At 45.0% G+C, this 18,353-nt stretch overlaps 2 protein-coding genes across 2 annotated transcripts; both read right to left on the bottom strand.

Moving 5' to 3' along the window:
* Positions 1–6,569: 6,569 nt before the first annotated feature.
* Positions 6,570–10,735, bottom strand: LOC133481187 (zinc finger protein 271-like). The gene is made up of 2 exons (XM_061780265.1): positions 10,200–10,735; positions 6,570–9,167 (listed from the first exon to the last, which is right to left on the bottom strand). The coding sequence occupies exons 1-2, from the start codon at positions 10,384–10,386 to the stop codon at positions 6,877–6,879; spliced, it is 2,478 nt and encodes an 825-aa protein (XP_061636249.1). The 5' UTR covers positions 10,387–10,735; the 3' UTR covers positions 6,570–6,876.
* Positions 10,736–12,672: 1,937 nt separating this feature from the next.
* LOC133480477 (oocyte zinc finger protein XlCOF6-like) lies at positions 12,673–17,774 on the bottom strand. Its single transcript, XM_061778561.1, has 2 exons — positions 17,393–17,774; positions 12,673–15,327 (listed from the first exon to the last, which is right to left on the bottom strand). Exon 2 carries the CDS (start codon positions 15,323–15,325, stop codon positions 13,529–13,531), a length of 1,797 nt encoding a protein of 598 aa, XP_061634545.1. The 5' UTR covers positions 15,326–15,327; positions 17,393–17,774; the 3' UTR covers positions 12,673–13,528.
* Positions 17,775–18,353: the final 579 nt, after the last annotated feature.

The following is an 18,353-nucleotide window of genomic DNA, read 5'->3' as shown; positions in this document are numbered from 1 at the left end:
CCGCGTCGGTTAGCCGGGCTACTGCAGCGCGCTGGTGTATCTAGTCTGATTTCTTATCTGAGGGCCTCAGGGTCGTGTTCTTCTTCGGCAAATAAGCTTTTAAGGGCAATTGCGCCACCTACAGGAGTGGGAAAGGGTGAATCAGAATCAGAATCAGAATCAGAATCAGAATCAGAATCATCTTTATTTGCCAAGTATGTCCAAAACACACAAGGAATTTGTCTCCGGTAGTTGGAGCCGCTCTAGTACAACAGACAGTCAATTTACAGAACACTTTGGAGACATAAAGACATTAACAGAAAACAACAACAAACAACAATTGTGCAAAAAGATGCAGAGTCCTCAGTTCGAATGGCTAATATCGCAATAGTCCGGTGCAATGACCATTGTGCAAAGGGCACTGAGACTTCAAGGAGTGTATGCGGTTTAAAGTGACGAGTACTGCGATAATCTGGGACAATGGTTGTGCAAATGTTACAGATACTCCTCAATCAGTGTGCAAATGGAGCAGATGCTACTCTGGCATGAGTGGCCACTATATGCAAATAGTGCAGCACGGCGAGACGACTACAGTGAGTGCACGAGTAATACATAATACAGAAATGTGACAACGAACTCAAGTCAAAAAATTGCCAGCTTGTTGTAATGGAATTGTAAGTTAGCTGTTCAAGAAGTTGATTGCAAGAGGGAAGAAGCTGTTGGAATGTCTACTAGTTCTAGTTTGCATTGATCGGTAGCGCCTACCTGAGGGAAGGAGCTGGAAGAGCTGGTGACCGGGGTGGGGAGGGTCCGAGAGGATTTTGCACGCCCTTGTCTTAGTTCTGGCAGCGTGCAAGTCCTCAAGGGTGGGTAGGGGGGTACCGACAATCCTTTCACCAGTTTTGATTGTCCGTTGCAGTCGGAGTTTGTCCTTTTTTGTAGCAGCACCAAACCAGACTGTGATGGAAGAACACAGGACCGATTCGATGACCGCTGTGTAGAACTGTCTCAGCAGCTCCGGTGGCAGGCCATGCTTTCTCAGAAGCCGCAGGAAGTACATCCTCTGCTGGGCCTTTTTGAGGACGGAGTTGATGTTGGTCGCCCACTTCAGGTCCTGGGAGATTGTAATTCCCAGGAACTTGAAGGTCTCGACGGTTGACACAAGGCAGCTGGACAGCGTGAGGGGCAGCTGTGGCGAAGGATGCCTCCTGAAGTCCACGATCATCTCTACAGTCTCGAGCGTGTTCAGCTCCAGGTTGTGTCGGCCGCACCGCAGCTCCGGCCGCTCCGCTTCCTGTCGATATGCAGACTCGTCACCGTCCTTGATGAGGCCGATGACAGTGGTGTCATCTGCAAACTTCAGGAGTTTGACAGTCGGGTTCGCTGAGGTGCAGTCGTTCGTGTAGAGAGAGAAGAGCAGCGGAGAGAGGACACAACCTTGGGGCGCCCCAGTGCTGATGCTGCGTGCGGATGAGGTGGCCTCCCCCAGCCTGACCTGCTGTGTCCTGCCCGTCAGAAAGCTGGTAATCCACTGGCAGATGGCAGGTGAGACGCTGAGCTGGAGAAGCTTGGATGAAAGGAGTTCAGGGATGATGGTGTTGAACGCTGAGCTGAAGTCCACGAACAGGATCCTCGCGTAGGTCCCTGCACTGTCGAGGTGTTCTAGGATGAAGTGCAGTCCCATGTTGACTGCATCATCCGCAGATCTGTTCGCTTGGTAGGCAAACTGCAGGGGGTCCAGCAGGGGACCTGTGACACTCTTGAGGTGGTCCAGCACAAGACGTTCAAAGGACTTCATGACCACAGATGTCAAAGCGACAGGCCTGTAGTCATTCAGACCCGAGATTGCAGGTTTCTTGGGGACTGGGATGATGGTGGAGCGTTTGAAGCAGGATGGAACTTCGCACATTTCCAGTGATCTGTTGAAGATCTGAGTGAAGACTGGCGCGAGCTGGTCCGCGCAGACTTTGAGGCAGGATGGAGACACGTGGTCCGGGCCTGCCGCTTTGTTAATCTTTTGTTGTTTGAAGATGCGTCTCACATCCTGTTCATGGATGGTTAACGCAGAGGTCAGAGGTGTGATTGTGGTCGCGGGTGCGGCCGGGTGGGTGTGTGGTGTGAAACTGTCCTTTTCAAATCTGCAGTAGAAGCTATTCAAGTCGTTGGCTAGTGTGCTATTGTTCTCAGCTTGGGGGGATCGTCGCTTGTAATTAGTCAGCGACTGGAATGCATGCCAGACTGATTTAGAGTCGTTTGCGCTAAACTGTTTTTCCAACTTTGCTGTATAGATCCTCTTTGCAATGTTAATTTCTTTAGTCAGCTGGTTTCTCGTTCGATTATACAGGGCCCTGTCCCCGCTCTGATATGCGTCCTCCTTAGCTTGGCGAAGCTGCTTAAGTTTAGCAGTGAACCACGGCTTATTGTTGTTGAATGTGCGAAATGATTTTGTTGGAACACAGACCTCTTCACAGAAACTGATATAGGATGTAACAGTGTCCGTATATTCATCCAGGCTGCCAGCTGAATTTTCAAAGACACTCCAGTCTGTGCAGTCTAAGCAGCTTTGAAGTTCCATCTTGGCTTCATTTGTCCACTTTTTGACTGTTTTCACTGTAGGCTTCGCACATTTAAGTTCTTGCCTGTACGTCGGTATTAAGTGAATTAAGCAGTGATCGGACGAGCCCAAGGCTGCGCGAGGTATAGCACGGTATGCGTTTTTTACCGTGGTGTAGCAGTGGTCTAAAGTATTATTTTCCCTGGTAGGACAGTCGATGTGCTGCTTGTATTTAGGGAGTTCGTGGTTGACATCAGGACATCATGCAGAAACCTTTTCAATTTCTTCCTCTCACGACACTACGAGACATATTATGAAATGTTGACTTTGTAAGTGCTGGTATACAAACAGCTGGGTCTCAAATGTGTTATTCCTGTACTACCATCGCTAATCGGTGTAAAAATATACATACTTTATATAGGGTGCCCCGATTTGTAATATTATTTCACACTAACTATACAGATGCATGATTTCATACAGTTTCACGTGGTAAGCCTACAGATAAAGTGCAGTGTTGCCCAAATGATTTATTAAGACAAGGCAGTGGCACCCATCATTCCAACAACTACTAACCCTTTCACCACTGCTACAGCTACCAATACTACTACCATTAACCACGACTACTACTACTACTACTACTATCACTTCAACTATTACGTCTACCACAAATAAAAACACCATTAACGACAACTACTACCACCACAAATACTCGGCCTACTACTAGTATCCTCGACAACTAATCCAAGCACCACTCCCAGCAATTTGACCACTATTACAACCACAGCTCATTGAGCACGTCCCTTTCAAATCTGCAGTGGAACCTATTCAGCTCGTTAGTAGCAGCGTGACAAGATTTGACTAAAAGTGAAGGCAGTGAAAATGCGGAGCGTGTTTGGAATGGCCGCCTTAACTTGAGCACCGGCACCAAGAATTTGGAAAACTGGACAAATTGGGATTTTTTTTGTGTAGGAGGAAACAAACCGGAATTGTTCTGCTGGCTTCTGATTTGAAGTTAGCCATCATTTTTTCAGTGTGTGTAATAATACTACATTTATACGGCTTCACAGTCGTAGCAGGGGAACCGGAACTCCAATGTGGGCCGGGACAAAAATGACGACACCCCCTGCAAGGCTAAGAGCTCCCTTATCAACTGCTCAAAATGATGGAGTTATGTTTTTCTGTTCTGTGCCTTACCTCAATAAAGGAATATATTGTTCTTAAAGCGATACGGCACACTTGACCCAGTGGAAGACTTGTGCAAAAGACACACGATGTTCATTAATGCCACGTCACCAAGCGACCATTCTCTCACGGACGTTACACATCAGGGAGATAGCGAGGAGCGCGGGGCCCACCCCTCAGGAGGGAAGGGGCTTCCCGACCATTTTACAGTAGCACCAAGAGATATTAGCGCCATTCATTCTCGGTAATCAATGATCATCGAAGTTTCACGCCTCTTCCAAACCAGCGGTCCTCCCTTTTCGTAATTTGGACGTCGTCGTGCTCAAAAGAATTGCGCCTTCTTTTTGAGATGCAAATGAGCCGCTGACTCTGCGACGTTGCGCCACGCGTTCGTGTCGAGGCTGCTTGGTCTCTCCGATGCGACCGATCGTGATTGGTTGTCTGGCGCATTGATGGACGATGATGATGTCTGCTTTATCAACCAATCAGAATGGGAGTAGCTCAAACGCCCGCTCCCCTTTATCGATCAAGTCCCGCCCCCTTGTCGTCCAATCTGATTGCAATTCGGTCTAAGCCCCACCCTCATAGCGGCACCCTCTTAACGTCAAGAGTTTGTAAGTGTTCATTTGTGAAATACAAAAGAAAACAAGATGTTTTGCATAAGCAATCCCCTCGGTGGCAGGTGTGTATGGATTCCCATATGTTATTCATTTTTATTTGATTGGACGTTCGTGCTGATTATTATTATTATTATATATTTTTTTAAATCAGAACTTACTCACTTGTTACTTTTGGAGTATTTTTTTCAGTGAGTACTTTCTTACGCTTACTCAGGTAAATATTGGGAAGACTACATTTGACTTTGACTTGAGTCATATTATTCTAAAGTAACAGTACTCCTACTTGAGTACAATATTTGGCTGCTCTCGCCGCCTCTCTGGTTATCAGCGCTTTTGTTCAATTACTCTTGTTTGATCGTAAGATAAAAAGAGCCCTCAAAGACCAATCCATTTTCATGTTGAATTCAATCCCGTCTTCGTAGCTACGTGGCATGGAGGTTAGCGAGAGAGCGAAATAAATCTCAATTTATTTGAATTTGAATTTACAAAATCCTTTTTGCTGAGGGTGGAGCAACCCTAAAATGCAGGTATTCCCTGTGAAATTTGGCCCTGCACGCGGCACGCAGGCTTTCTCCCATGCAATCGAGCACTTTTCCTCCTCCGCGTTCCACAGGGTGTAGTAAATATGGAGCCATAAAATGAGCTCTGCTTTCCCAAAAATGTGAATTGCTACACTTTATTCATCATTTAACAAGGGGGCCATTACTTTTCCACACAAGGCCAGGTAGCGTTGAACATTTTCTTTTTCATTAACAAATCAAATCATTTGAAAACATTTCCAAGTGGGGAAACTATGAATTTTAAAAGCGGGCAAATACTTTTTGTAGTGAGTCACCTGCTGTTTGTGGCGCAAAAGGTTGCAGGCCACCGCTGATATAGAACAGCAGGAACACACCCTTTTCTACTGATGGTCGCCCAAACATGCGTTCAGTCGTATTCTGATTAAGTGACCTTCATTGGATTTATTTCATACAGAATTGAATAAACAGGCTCTCCTGCAAAGTGTAGTATGTTTGACTGAGTAGTGCACACATCTCTCTGGTGACATCGACTACTGAAGGTGTTTTTATATTGCAAGTGTGCAATATTTTCGATAAGCATTTTGAAGTCTCGGGAAAACTCAGACTTCAATGAGTCGCGCCTTTTTGGTGGCTGCGTGCACATTTCTGTGTTACACGCGGTAGGTTCGTCAGAAGTCTGGACAGGAGAATGCGCATTGCTGGAATGTGCACAAGCCCCGAGCATAAAAATAAATACTTGCGCCCAAATTGGAGAATATCCCCCCCCCCCCGAGTGCTCAATGTAGTATGTATAACAGATCATTTTAAAAATATACAGAAATGTTCATACTATAAACCTGGTGATGCCCACCTGTTATTTTGCAACCAGAAGTCAGTACAGAAGAAGGGGGAAGCTATCCTCAACCTAAATGTGTTCCAACCCAAAGAAATGATCAGAAGATTTCAGGAAATCCAGTGTCAACACTATCCATAACTGCAGTCCTTTATACACAATCCCAACAGGAAATGAAAAAAGATCAGGCTAAAATTTCCAGTAGTAAGTATATTTTTTTTTATTTTGTTTTATCAACAATGAATACATATTTACAACTTCCATTAAATGAGACATTGCTTTTAAAAAACCCCAAATTCATTTAATTTGGGTGGCTTGCATATATGGATCCCACTGGGTCATCGTGCAAGCTAGCTTGAGAGCGAGCGGGCTTCTGGGGCTGCGCTGCACCAGCAGACGGGCCCGTCCACGGTGCCCCCTCGCTCGCTCATTTCAAAGAACACCACCAAGCTCTTCCGTCAATTGTTGACGTCCGGGGAAGATAGCTTTTTTTTTTTTTTTTTTTTAGGGGACAGGCATAGCTAGCTAGCCAACTGCACATTGTAGTGGTAGAAATAGGCCTAGTAATAATAATGAAGTCGCAATTGTGTCGGACAACCGCTGATGTCATAGTTGGGGAGGGGTCACTGATGCCGAATGCACCCCAGAAAAAGAAAATCAGGAAAATTGAAGTGGTGACAAACTGAACGCTACGTCTCCACAATTCGTAATTACTCGGTTTTCAGGAACATATCAGCAAATATCTCTTCCGACGTTGAATGCATTTCGACACAAACCTCCAAAATCTCTCGATTTTTCTTCCAAATATGCCACGGATCGAGGATTGCGTTTCGCTTTACACTGGGGCTTGCAACTAACAATTACTTTCATTGACTCATCTGTTGATGAAGCAGCATGTTTTAATTTGTCTTTATTCAAAATCAGAACATTATTTCAAACACGTTTTATCTTTAACATATCAGAAAATTGTCAAAAATCTTGATCGTTTTCCAAAATAAAAGCAGATGTTTCCACATCTCTCATTTTGAATAAACACAAAGGACTACAGAAACGGTGTAATAGTTACTGTTGAGGCGGAAATTCTGAAGATTGATCGTTGATCGTTGATCCAAATAGTCATAATCATAATTCCATAATGGATGAGTTGTCGGTTTACTGTCGTACCTCTACTTGACACCCTATTTGGCCCTAGTTCTTATTCGTCTCCAAATGTTCTCCGTCGTCGTCGTCGTCGTCGTCGTCGTCGTCGTCGTCGCTGTCAGACGCGTGTGACATCACGTCGTCCATATCCGACAGGGGAGCCAAGTCGTCCGCTTGTTCTCCATCGGCTTCTGTTGTCATCAGTTGAGTCGAGCTGCCGGACGCCAAAGGGTTCTCCTCCATGTGCGTTCTCATGTGCGCTATGAGAAGTTCGATACTGGTGAAACTGCTCGTGCAAACCGCGCAAGCAAACTTCTCCCCCGTGTGTATTCTCATGTGCTTTCTGAATTGCGATTTGCGGGAAAAACCTTTATCGCAAACCGAACACGCAAAAAGTTTCTCCCCGGTGTGCGCGCTCATGTGTATTCTGAGATACGCTCGGCTGGAGAAGCCTTTCGAGCAAACGGAACACGTGAAAGGTTTCTCCGCAGCGTGTATTTTCATGTGTTGTCTGAGATACGATCTGTGCGAAAAGTTTTTAGCGCAAACCGGACAGGCGAAAGGTTTCTCTGACGTGTGCGTGCTCATGTGCAGCGTCAGATAATTGCTACAAGAGAAACTTTTAGCGCAAAGCGAACACGTAAAAGGTTTCTCGGCCGTGTGTATCCTCTTGTGTCGTTTCATTTCAAACTCCACGTAGAATCGTTTCTCGCACACGGGGCAGGAGTAAGGTTTCTCCCCCGTGTGTATCGCCATGTGTCTCTTCATATTCTGCTTTATGGAGAATCGTTTGTCGCAAACCGGGCAAGCGAAAGGTTTCTCTCCGGTGTGCGTTAGCATGTGAGTTTTCAAACTTCCTTTGTTGGCAAAGGTTTTCTCACATACGGAACAGTGAAATTGTTTGTGGTCGTTAGGATGCGTCACATCGACTTCGGAGTTCTTATTTGTCTCAGAAGGCTCTTTGGGCTCATCGCTGCGGTCGATTTCCGAAGACTGCGACATCACGTCGTCCACATCCGACAGCGGAGCCGACTTGTCCGGTTGTGCGAGATCCTCACATCGGTCCGCGTCGGCTTCTGTTCGCACGTGTTGACCGGAGCTGCTGGAGGTCGACGGTTTCTCCGCCGTGTGCTTTTTCATGTGCATTCGGAAATGCGACCTACGAGAGAAACTTTTAGCGCACTCCGAACACGCAAAAGGCTTCTCGGCCGTGTGCGTCAGCATGTGTCTCTTCATTTCAAACTTATCGTAGAATCTTTTATCGCAAAACGGACAGGAGTGGGGTTTCTCCCCCGTGTGTATCGCCATGTGTCTCCTCATATTCTGCTTGAAGGAGAATCTTTTATCACACACCGAGCAAGCGAAAGGTTTCTCTCCTGTGTGCGTTACCATGTGATTTCGGAGAACACTTTTGTTGGTAAAGGTTTTGCCACATCCGGTGCAAATGTACAGTTTGGTTTCAGAGTGATACGTCGCATCGACCTCGGCCGGCTTTCTTGTTTTCGAAAGCTCTTTGCCGTCGTCGCTGTTCTCGGTGTCGGAAGATTGTGACATCACGTAGTCCACATCTGACAGCGGCGCGTCGTCTGCGTGTTCTCCATCTCCATCTGCTTCTGCTACGTGTTGCCGTGAGCTGCCGGGTGACAAGGGTTTCTCCCCGGTGTGTGTTCTCAGGTGCTCTTTCACGGCGGCCTCATCTCGGAATCTTTTGTCGCAAATTGAGCAGGGGGAAAAAGCTTTCTCCCCCGCGTGCACTCTCATGTGTCTCTTCATGTGATGCTTCAAGGAGAATCGTTTATCGCAAACCGCGCACACAAAAGGTTTCTCTCCGGTGTGCGTTACCATGTGATTTTTCAAAACGCTCTTATTGGTAAACGTTTTCCCACATTCCGGGCAGTCAAAGTGTTTGTTGTCAGCGTGACGCGCCCCTCTCGACGTCTCCTTCGTCCTCAATGCTTCTTTGGTGTCGTCGCTGTGATCGGTGTCGGACGAGTGTGACATCGCGTCATCCATATCTGAGAGCGGCGCGATGTTGCCCGATTCTGACCCTTCGCAGTGTTTTCCGGCAGCTTCTGTCGTCTCGTGTCGACTCGCCTTCTCCTCGCTTTGACTGCGACGGAGCTGTGAGCACTGACCTTGGTCATCTTCGCTCTTCACATACACGCCGGTCCATGTGAACTCGGTGACGTCGGCCTCCTCCAGCCCTTGCAGCTGCTGCCCATCCTGACGGCTCCACACGTCCTCCTCTTCCTCTTTAATGTGGGGGGGCTTTACTGGCTCCTCCTGCTTCTCAGAGGCAACCTTTTCTGCTTGACCCTCCACCAGCACCTGCTGCATATCTGCATCACACGAGGAAAAGCACAAGAGCATTTATCTTGATTTTTTTTTTTTTAAATGAGTGGTACCTTGACATGCTAGTGACCGGGCTTACGGGTTTTGCGAGATATGAGTCATCGTTCTGTGATTATTATTATTTTTTTTTTTAGTGAGCAAAAATGTCACTTTTGTAAGAAAAACCATTTTGTCGCAGCACGAGACGGGGCATCCCCGACCCACCCCGTTGATGATTAGCTAGGGGGCGAAGGCATGGTAATAAGGCTTCATAAAGCTGGCTTAATAACAAGCGGGCGGCACCGAGCACACTCGGAAGCGGCAGCCTCGGTCACTCAGAGACTGGTGACGGGGATCATCACGGTGCGGAGCTAGGGACCGACATTCGTTTTCTAGACACGTTTCGATTCAGGGAAAGAAGCCATATGGGAAGGGCGCAGCAGTCGTTCTGCCGCCTATGAGAAAGACAATCAAGAGACAAGTGCACTCATTTCATCGCAGTCCAATGCAAATGTAATCTGAACAAAAAGATTCCTTCCACCTGTCCAAGAAAAATCAGAAACAGAAATCATTTGTACATGATGAACATCTTTTTTCAATGAAAAAAATATATATTTCAACCAGCAATGTCATCACCCTCTTCAGCAAATCATGAAACTTCATTTGGGACACATAACAGTAAAGATGTTTGGACATTTAAAGCGTGGGAAAATATCCCTTGAGAACATTTTATTCCCTTAGTCTTGAAACAACTATTACCTTTCGAATGATAACTTCAACTACTCATACCTGTAGAACGAATTGATTTCCTAAATTAAACTGCGATGTCGCGAGATCTCCAGCGAGATCGGTTGCATCCAATATGGCGGCCCTTTTAAACTCGACATTTGTACGGTTACTAATCCGACGATTCAACTTTAAACAGCACCTATTGTTCATAAATCAACAATTAACACAACGAAGCAGTCTCGTTACGAGTATGTGCTTCAGAAAATGCACCTCAAGGTGTTAGACCGTGAAGTAGAAAGAAGTCAAGAAACCTGCTTTGGACGACAGAAGACGAAGATTGGGAACATCGTCCCGTCGTCGTGGCTCGTTCTCGTCTTTGCTTCGACAAAGTTGCTTCTCGTACTCCGCGATCGTCCTCTCGAACAGTTCAATGACCTCCTCGACGGCCACGTTCAGGCGCTGCTTCACCAACGTCCTCAGCATCTTCACTTTACACATTTTGGTTTTTTGGGGGGGGGGGAACACGATGACGTTAAACGCTCGGCTTAGCTAAGCTAACAACTACAAAGTCCACTTTGGCGAATCTCAACAGGAAGCGTTGTTTTTTTTGTAGTGTCTGTCTATTAGACGACAGACGTGTGCTGATAGGAGAATAAAGAATAAAGAGCGACAAAATAGAGCTTTCGCGGTGGCTCTTCTCTTAGCCCAGCGACGTCCGGCTAACCGAATCCCTTTTCTTCTTGTTTTCTTCTTTTCGAGTTTAACTAGCAGTGTCAAACCACTTTTTGGGTTCATTACCGCCACCTTCAGGAGGAGGACGAGCAATGCGGCTCAGGCATATTCCAATTGGATAGTCCTGCATTTGACAAATTGTCCTCATTCTACATAAAATAGAATCAGATGTTTGTAACTGAATACAATATACATCATAATATACTACACTCACATTTCGATTGTATTATGTCTTTTCATGGGAAGACACCGAAGAAATGAAACTTTGTTTGCTGCAAGTAGCCAAGTAGCCTGTGGACATCTTCTAGAACAGTGTAAATTGACTCTCCTGTCAAAATAACTACAAAATTGTGGTGACCCCATTTACCGGTAGATAAATGACAGTGGAAAAACATGAGAACACATTTCCGAGTTTACCCACGAATTCAACATTTTCAAATCGTCCAAGAAAGGCCTACGAGTGCGCTACAAATCTTCAATACATTTCAAATGATCAACGTTTGACCCTGAGATTGAAGAAAAAAATGTCATGCCTAAAATGTTGCTGCTGCAGTTTTGTACCGTTAACAGCAAACTATTTGAAAACGGTGGCGAGCTAAATATTTGAGAAAACTTTGAAACTTGAGGTAAGGCCAAGAAGTGAACCGACATTTGGCATTTGTTTCCATTTTACTATAAGTCTAAATGTAATACTGCTGCTAGATGAATTGAACCCATTTGGTTTCTGTTTGGAAAAAACGACCACCCATAAGAGGACATTAACAGAGTGTCATTGAATAGATTTGTCTTTTTGTCCCCAACCTAACATCGCTTTGACTCTTGTTTGTTAACATTGCGGCCGGCAAAATGGCGGCCACATCCCGAGGCGCCTTCCGAGGAGACTCGCCGCATCGTGATGGTCTCGGAAGGTTAAAAAAAAAAGGTCTTTTCCTTTTTAGCTCAAATTGGCCGTCAGTTAGCTAGCTCGCTCGCTCGTTAGCTTAGCCATGGCCGCGCCTTCAAGTTCATTTGCGCCCCTCGTAAGTATTTGTAGTTTGTATAAATCTGCCCAAATTAGTCTTAGATTATTATTATTAGAATTAGGATTTCATTTCAGTACTTCCATTGAGAGTGAATTTCATTATTGAAATTATGCAGATGGTTTTTTTTTTCCCCCAAATCGGATTATATCGAAGCAGATGGAAATCCAACATTTCCCACCAAGAAATGAGAATTTCAACACTCACAATTTTTTGTTTCTTTCGTTTTGAAATGACGTCAGAATTCTTATTTCCTAATAAAATCAATGAAGATTTCTACCATGTATTGAGCTGCACTTCTATGTTGATTGTAAAGGTGCTGCTCATGTTTTGCCACCCGAGTCAAGGCCGAATATCGCACTGGCTAACGTTAGATCACTGTTGAAGTAGTCTCATGACTCACGTCTAAGAACTGACGGATGTTGCGCACTGCCGCCTTTCAAGCATGAGGGGCCCGATGCATGCGGACCTTTTTTTGGTTTTGACAAACGTATCTTAATAATTCTATTGTAGGCTAGGAAGCGTTTATTTTAGCACCCAAAAAAATGACAGCACTCAAAATGTCGCTATATGGCAAATGATGTGATGATTTTGCAATACACCGACTCGGCGATAGGTGAACCGCGGCATAGCGAGGGAATGCTGCATACAAATGTTTCACTCTCTTAATAGCTATCACAGGAAAATGATACTTACCGGTAGATCACTGGAATTGTTTTTAGAGCTGTCTGATAATGCTGGTCTCACGTCAACCGATTCATCTTTGAACTTTTACCCAGCTGCCCTCAAATTGACAGCAAGATGTGAACGATGATCAAAGCATAAATAACTTCAATGCACAAGCAAAAGCTTTTTGGAACTTGCATTAAAGATCATTTGATCTATGAGAAAGTATTGCTCCATATTACTACTAAATAGTAATAAGTCGTTTAATCACCATTGTTTTTTCCCCCAAAAAATTTGCAGCTCGGTGCACCATTGGCAAATGCCGTCATTTACATGCAATACTAGCAAAGAAATAAAAAGAGGAAGGTAATAGTTCAAACAAGTATTTTTATTGTACGTCAACAATAGTTACACTTCTCCAGTTTTCATGAAAAAAAAAAAAAGCTATTTATTAGAAAGAAGCTTCAGTTACTTCTTCACTTTAACGTCTCAGAGGACATTAAAGCGCATTATACGCTGCTCCATATTGAGCATTTCCGTCGCAGTTTCTCACTTGTTTCAAAGTCCCGCAGCTTCATTTACTGCACTTGTCATCGCCGCAACACAATCGGCAGTTCATGTTCTTTTTTCAGTGGATCATCGTACGCGTGTCAAGGCAGTGAATAGTGATGACTTGTAAGATGCATGACCCAAAGCAACACTCGGCACAACCAGTTGCTCCGCTTAAGCGATACCAAATTCAATTCTTCTTCTTCATTATTTTACCACATAAACACAAAACAAGCTTACGCGCCAGGAGCTTCTGTAGGCCACAACTCACACCTAGAGGCTCACACTGAACTCCAGCTCCTGATGTCACTCAATAGGCCACACCCCTAAAAGGCACACATCTAGCACACGGAGACTACATGACTTACTTATGTTCATGACACGTCTGAAAACGAGCTTATTTCTTAACGTTCTCTTTTGGTTTTTTTTTGTCATACATTCCAGTGCTTTTTAAATTTGGAACAAACAAAAGAATAGCAGTTTTTGAGGGTGCTGGAACAAATTCATGGAATTGTTGAAATGTGAAATGTTTTTGAAATGGTGTCTCTCTATCATGGGTTTTCACCTGTTGTGAGTTGGTATGGAATATAACCCCCCCCCCCCCGTGATAAACGCAGGTTGACTGTACGTTCAAATGTCCGTTTCGGACAAACGTTTCCCGACATTAAGAACATTTAAAGGTGAGAGTTCTTATTAGTCGCTAAAGGTTCTCCGGTGTCGTCAACGTGACCGACGTCAGAAGAGTCCGACATCACGTCGTCCAAATCCCATTGCGGAGCCAAGTTGTCGTCGGCTTGTGTTGTCAAAGTGCGCGAGGACAAAGGATCCTTCGCAGTGTGCTTTTGCAAGTGTTTTCTGAGATAAGCGCTACTCGACAAACTTTTTGCACAAACCGGACAAGTAAAAGGTTTCTCCCCGCTGTGCGTGATCATGTGTTGTTTGAGATGTGACCTATGAGAGTAACATTTCGCACAGAGTTTACAATGAAAAGGTTTCTCCCCAGTGTGCGTTACCATGTGTTGTCTGAGACACGAGCTTTGTGAGAAACTTTTAGCGCAAACCGGACACGGAAAGGGTTTCTCCCCAGTGTGCGTTCTCATGTGAACGCCCAAGTACGATCTATGGGAGAAACTTTTTGAACAAACTGAACAAGTAAAAGCTTTCTCCCCGGTGTGTGTCACCATGTGTATTTTGAGATACGACCGATGAGAGAAACCTCGACCGCAAACGGAACACGTAAACGGTTTCTCCGCGGTGTGTCTTTTCATGTGTTGCCTGAGATAGGACCTATGAGAGAAGCTCTTGGCGCAAACCGAACATAGAAAACGTTTCTCGGCCGTGTGCGTGCTCGTGTGTTTTTTCATTTCTAACTTATCGGGGAAACACGTGTGACAAACGGAACAGGAGAAGCGTTTTTCGTCTGTGTGCATCGCCATGTGTCTCGTCATACTGCGCTTGGCGGAGAATCTTTTGTCGCAAACCGAGCAGGTGAAAGGTTTCTCTCCGCTGTGCGTTATCATGTGCGTTTTCAAAAGACTTTTATAGGCAAATTCTTTCCCACATACGGAGCAGTAAAAGGGATCGTAATCGTCGTCATGCGTCATGTCCCCTTTCGGCTTCTTTGTAGTCGCCGAAGAGTCTTTGGTGTACTCACTGCGATTAGCGTGGGAAGGGTGTGACGTGTCGTCGTCTGGTTTGGAGCGTAGATCTTCACAGTGATCTTTATTGGCTTCGGTTGTCAGGTTTTGACTTGAGCTGCCAGAGGCCAAAGGTTTCTTCCCAGTGTGCGTTCTCATGTGCATTCTGAGATGCGATCGACACGGAAATGTTTGCGGACAGAGCGAACATGTCAAATGTTTCTCAGCGCTGTGTGTGCTCAAGTGTCTTCTCAGTTCAAACTTGTTGAAGAATCTCTTTTCACAAACCGAACAAGAAAAGGGTTTCTCCCCGGTATGAATTGACACGTGTCTGCTCATGTTCTGCTTGAAGGAGAACCTTTTACCGCAGACCGAGCAAGCAAAAGGTTTCTCTCCGCTGTGCGTGATCATGTGTGTTTTCAAAGCGCTTTTGTAGGCAAACGTTCGGCCACATTGAGAGCAGCGCAAGCGTTTGCCGTCACTGGGTTTTTCAGCTCGAGAGTTTTTATTCGTCTTCAGAGATTCTCCGTCAGGTTCTGCTGGGATGTGTTGACTTGCGGCGCTCCCGTTGTTCTCCTCGCTTTGACTGTGTTGAAGCTGAGAGGATAGACCTTCATCCTCGTCACTCTTCACGTGCACACCGGTCCATGTGAACGTGATGACGTCGGCCGCCTCCGGACCTCCAAGGTGCTCCTTATGCTGACCGCCCCACCCGTCCTCCTCTTCCTCTTTAACGTTGGAGGGCTCCGCCGGCTCCTCCCGCTTCAAACTGGAGCCGCAGTCCTGCTGCTCAGACGGAACCTCGTCTTGACTCCCCACCAACACCTGCTGCATGTCTGCATGACGCGGGGAAAGCACAGCAGCGTGTCAGCGTTCAACACTGACACTTCCGGGCGTACACCTTCAAAGTACAAATGAATAAACGGATAACTAGGGCTGAAACGATTCATCGAATAACTTCATTAACATTGGCTAACTGCTGGCCAGTTAACAGCAGGTCTCCAACCCACAACACTCTAATTCGCTGACGCCCACATCACTCACCGGGCCTGCCCCCACCTTTTGAAGCCACACACACACTCACTCAAAGTCACAGATACTGCAATGTAGAACTTGAGGACAGTGACTCACATGGACAAAAAACAACACCTGCACTTCAAACGCACTTTGTTATTGTACTGTGTGTTGGTAACTTTGTTTGTTGCAAGTCACAGTTTGTTGCATGATTTTGCCCGTTCTGACGCAGCCCACTCAATTCTTATCCAAGCTTTGGACCAGCAGTAGCTGGGTATTCGGACACTGGCCGGGGATCGAACAACACGCCGTCAGCACGAAAGGAAGCGCCATGTACCGATACCCTACCAGCGCATACAAAATAAAGTGATGCAAAATCATTTTTGATCCGATTAATCGATGGGATACTGTTAAATATATTCTAGAAGTTATCATTTATTTGCTTAGCTTGCATTAGTATTATGGACGATTTTAGATGTCTCGCCTTCGAAAAGATGACTCAGCATCATCCGATGGAAGGGCGCCTGGACCAAGGACGTGATCGGATGTGGTCGGGGACGTGACAGGTGTTGGTCCAATGTTTTGTGTTGTGTCTTATTGTTTAGAACATTATGTCTGGGAAAAACCCTCCTATTTTCAAATAAATGCAGGAGCGACGGGAGAGATTGGTTAGAGCGTGTTGAGAGGCTGTGATCTGAACAATCTCCCATACGCCCTCCTCATGAGAAAAAGAAACCAGCGTCTTCATTCCTTTTGTGTCTATTTTTTATAATGTTGGGTAAGATAAATCCAACAGATACTCTGTAGAATACTCGGTTCTCAAAATATTCGACTGTAGCTCACAAAGCCGTTGGAGCATTTATTTGATATCCAGCTTTCCATCAAATGACCCTCAATTCCCATATTTCTCACGAGAAAGTTTCCAATTTGGAACATCTCCCCAGTTTTCCATCTTTAATTCCACCCAAAACTTTGCAGAAATGTTCCACCCCGACTTACGAGTAACATTTTCCCCCACCACCGCTTTCCACGACTGAATGACATTTCTGCACACGAGGAGGACAACTTCGTGTTACCACTGAGGCAAAACTGTGCACATCGACTTGTGAGCAAATATTCCAGATATGAGCGCTAGACGGTGGCAGAGAACTCAACTCACTTCACAGCAAGACGACGTTTGGTAAATTGTGAAGAATTCTTCCAAAAATTGGCTTCAAGCTGTTTATTGCCACTCCCCATTCAAGTGTACCGCCAAACTAAATATAAAACAAAGAGAATTACTGGTGTATTTAAACCAATCACATAACCTTTCTGTTTGAAAGTCCGCTAGTTTAATGCGAACACCAAAAAAAAGGTAAGCGCCATAGACGGGCTAACGAAACTAGCATCCACATTGCTGTGTTACAACAATTTACACGAGAGCTATTTATTTTGTGCTACGGCCAAAGCAACGTCCAATGTAAAAATCTTGATTAGGCGCCATCTTGCTGCCAAGTAATTATGCTGACGTGAGGGGAGGAGCTTCATTAGTCAGGCCAGAGCCTTGTGTATTAGAAAAAAAGTGCTTTGCTGCCATCTTGTGGCATCTTTCTGCAATTACTACAAGCTTTCCTCTCCTTGCGACAGGGATCGACTCGTATCCCCGGACTAAATGCATTTCAATTGAATTGCTCAGGGTCTCGCGAGACCTTGAATGTGATTGATTGCACCCAAAATGGCGGCCCATTTAAACTTGGGACTTGTACAGTTAATAAACCTTTTACTTTATTAAACAACTTTATTGCTGGTACAACGACAATGAAGATAACGAAGCAGTCCTCAACACACCATAACGAGTGTTCGATCAAGAAACCAGCAGTTTTAAACGCTGAAAACAACGACACAAACCTGCTTAGTTTTGTGCCAATCCGATTTGCGTTTCCTGTTTGTTTCCCGCTGTCGTTCCGTCGAGCAGTCGAAATAACTCCTCGACGTTTCCACGTTTAATCACCGCTTCGTCGAATCTCTGAGCACGTTCACCCATTAGCTCTCTGGTTAGCGACGTGCAGCTAACACGCTAAATAACGCTCAACAACTCCAAAGTCCACTTAGATGATGTATCTCTTCAGGCATCTGTGAAAGCCTTTCACTAGAAAACGACAGACCTATGTTAATGAATACATTCAAGGAGAGAGAGCTTCCATGGTGGGTTTTCGCTTAGCGCAGTGCCGCTAACTAGCCACCATTTGTTTTACTACTTCTTTGGTTTAATTGCGTTTGGTTGCATCACCGCCACCTACAGGCGGAGACGTGTGGCTCAGGCTCACTACATTCTTTTAACGAGCCCTATTTTCTTCTAACGCAGTACGGGACTCACATACTCACGTATATTTATTCTAATTTATCGAGACGACATGCCGAAATAAATTGTGCAACAGAAGCCTGAAGATGACTATAAATATGATTTATTAGCTGCAAAATGCAATTTGGACATACAAAACAGCCTGAAGCCTCACACAGTTCCACTACAAATTTGTGAACAATAAACCACACTTATAGTCATCTGCAGACTTCTGTTGCACAATTTATTTAGGTATCTCAATAATAAGCCCGGTTTTCTTCAGTGGTTCTGTAACTTTCCATAGCAAGTACTGTAAGTATCACCTCAAAATATACTTACCTCCCCAAGTACCACCATAATGAAATAGTAGTAGGCTTGAATGTTCATCAAAAACGAGGTTTTATTCCGAAAAAAAAAATAGAAAATCTAATGACTGTAAGCCACTGTGAACAATATGTAGTTTAAACATTAACACTGCGCTTTGATATAGGAAAATAAAAAACTGTAAATCAGAAATGAGCCATTTAG

This window comes from Phyllopteryx taeniolatus, chromosome 7 (assembly GCF_024500385.1).
Source record: "Phyllopteryx taeniolatus isolate TA_2022b chromosome 7, UOR_Ptae_1.2, whole genome shotgun sequence".
Classification (NCBI taxonomy): Eukaryota; Metazoa; Chordata; class Actinopteri; order Syngnathiformes; family Syngnathidae; genus Phyllopteryx; species Phyllopteryx taeniolatus.
The sequence above is the reverse complement of the archived record's forward strand: the minus strand, read 5'-3'. Positions and strand labels throughout refer to the sequence as shown.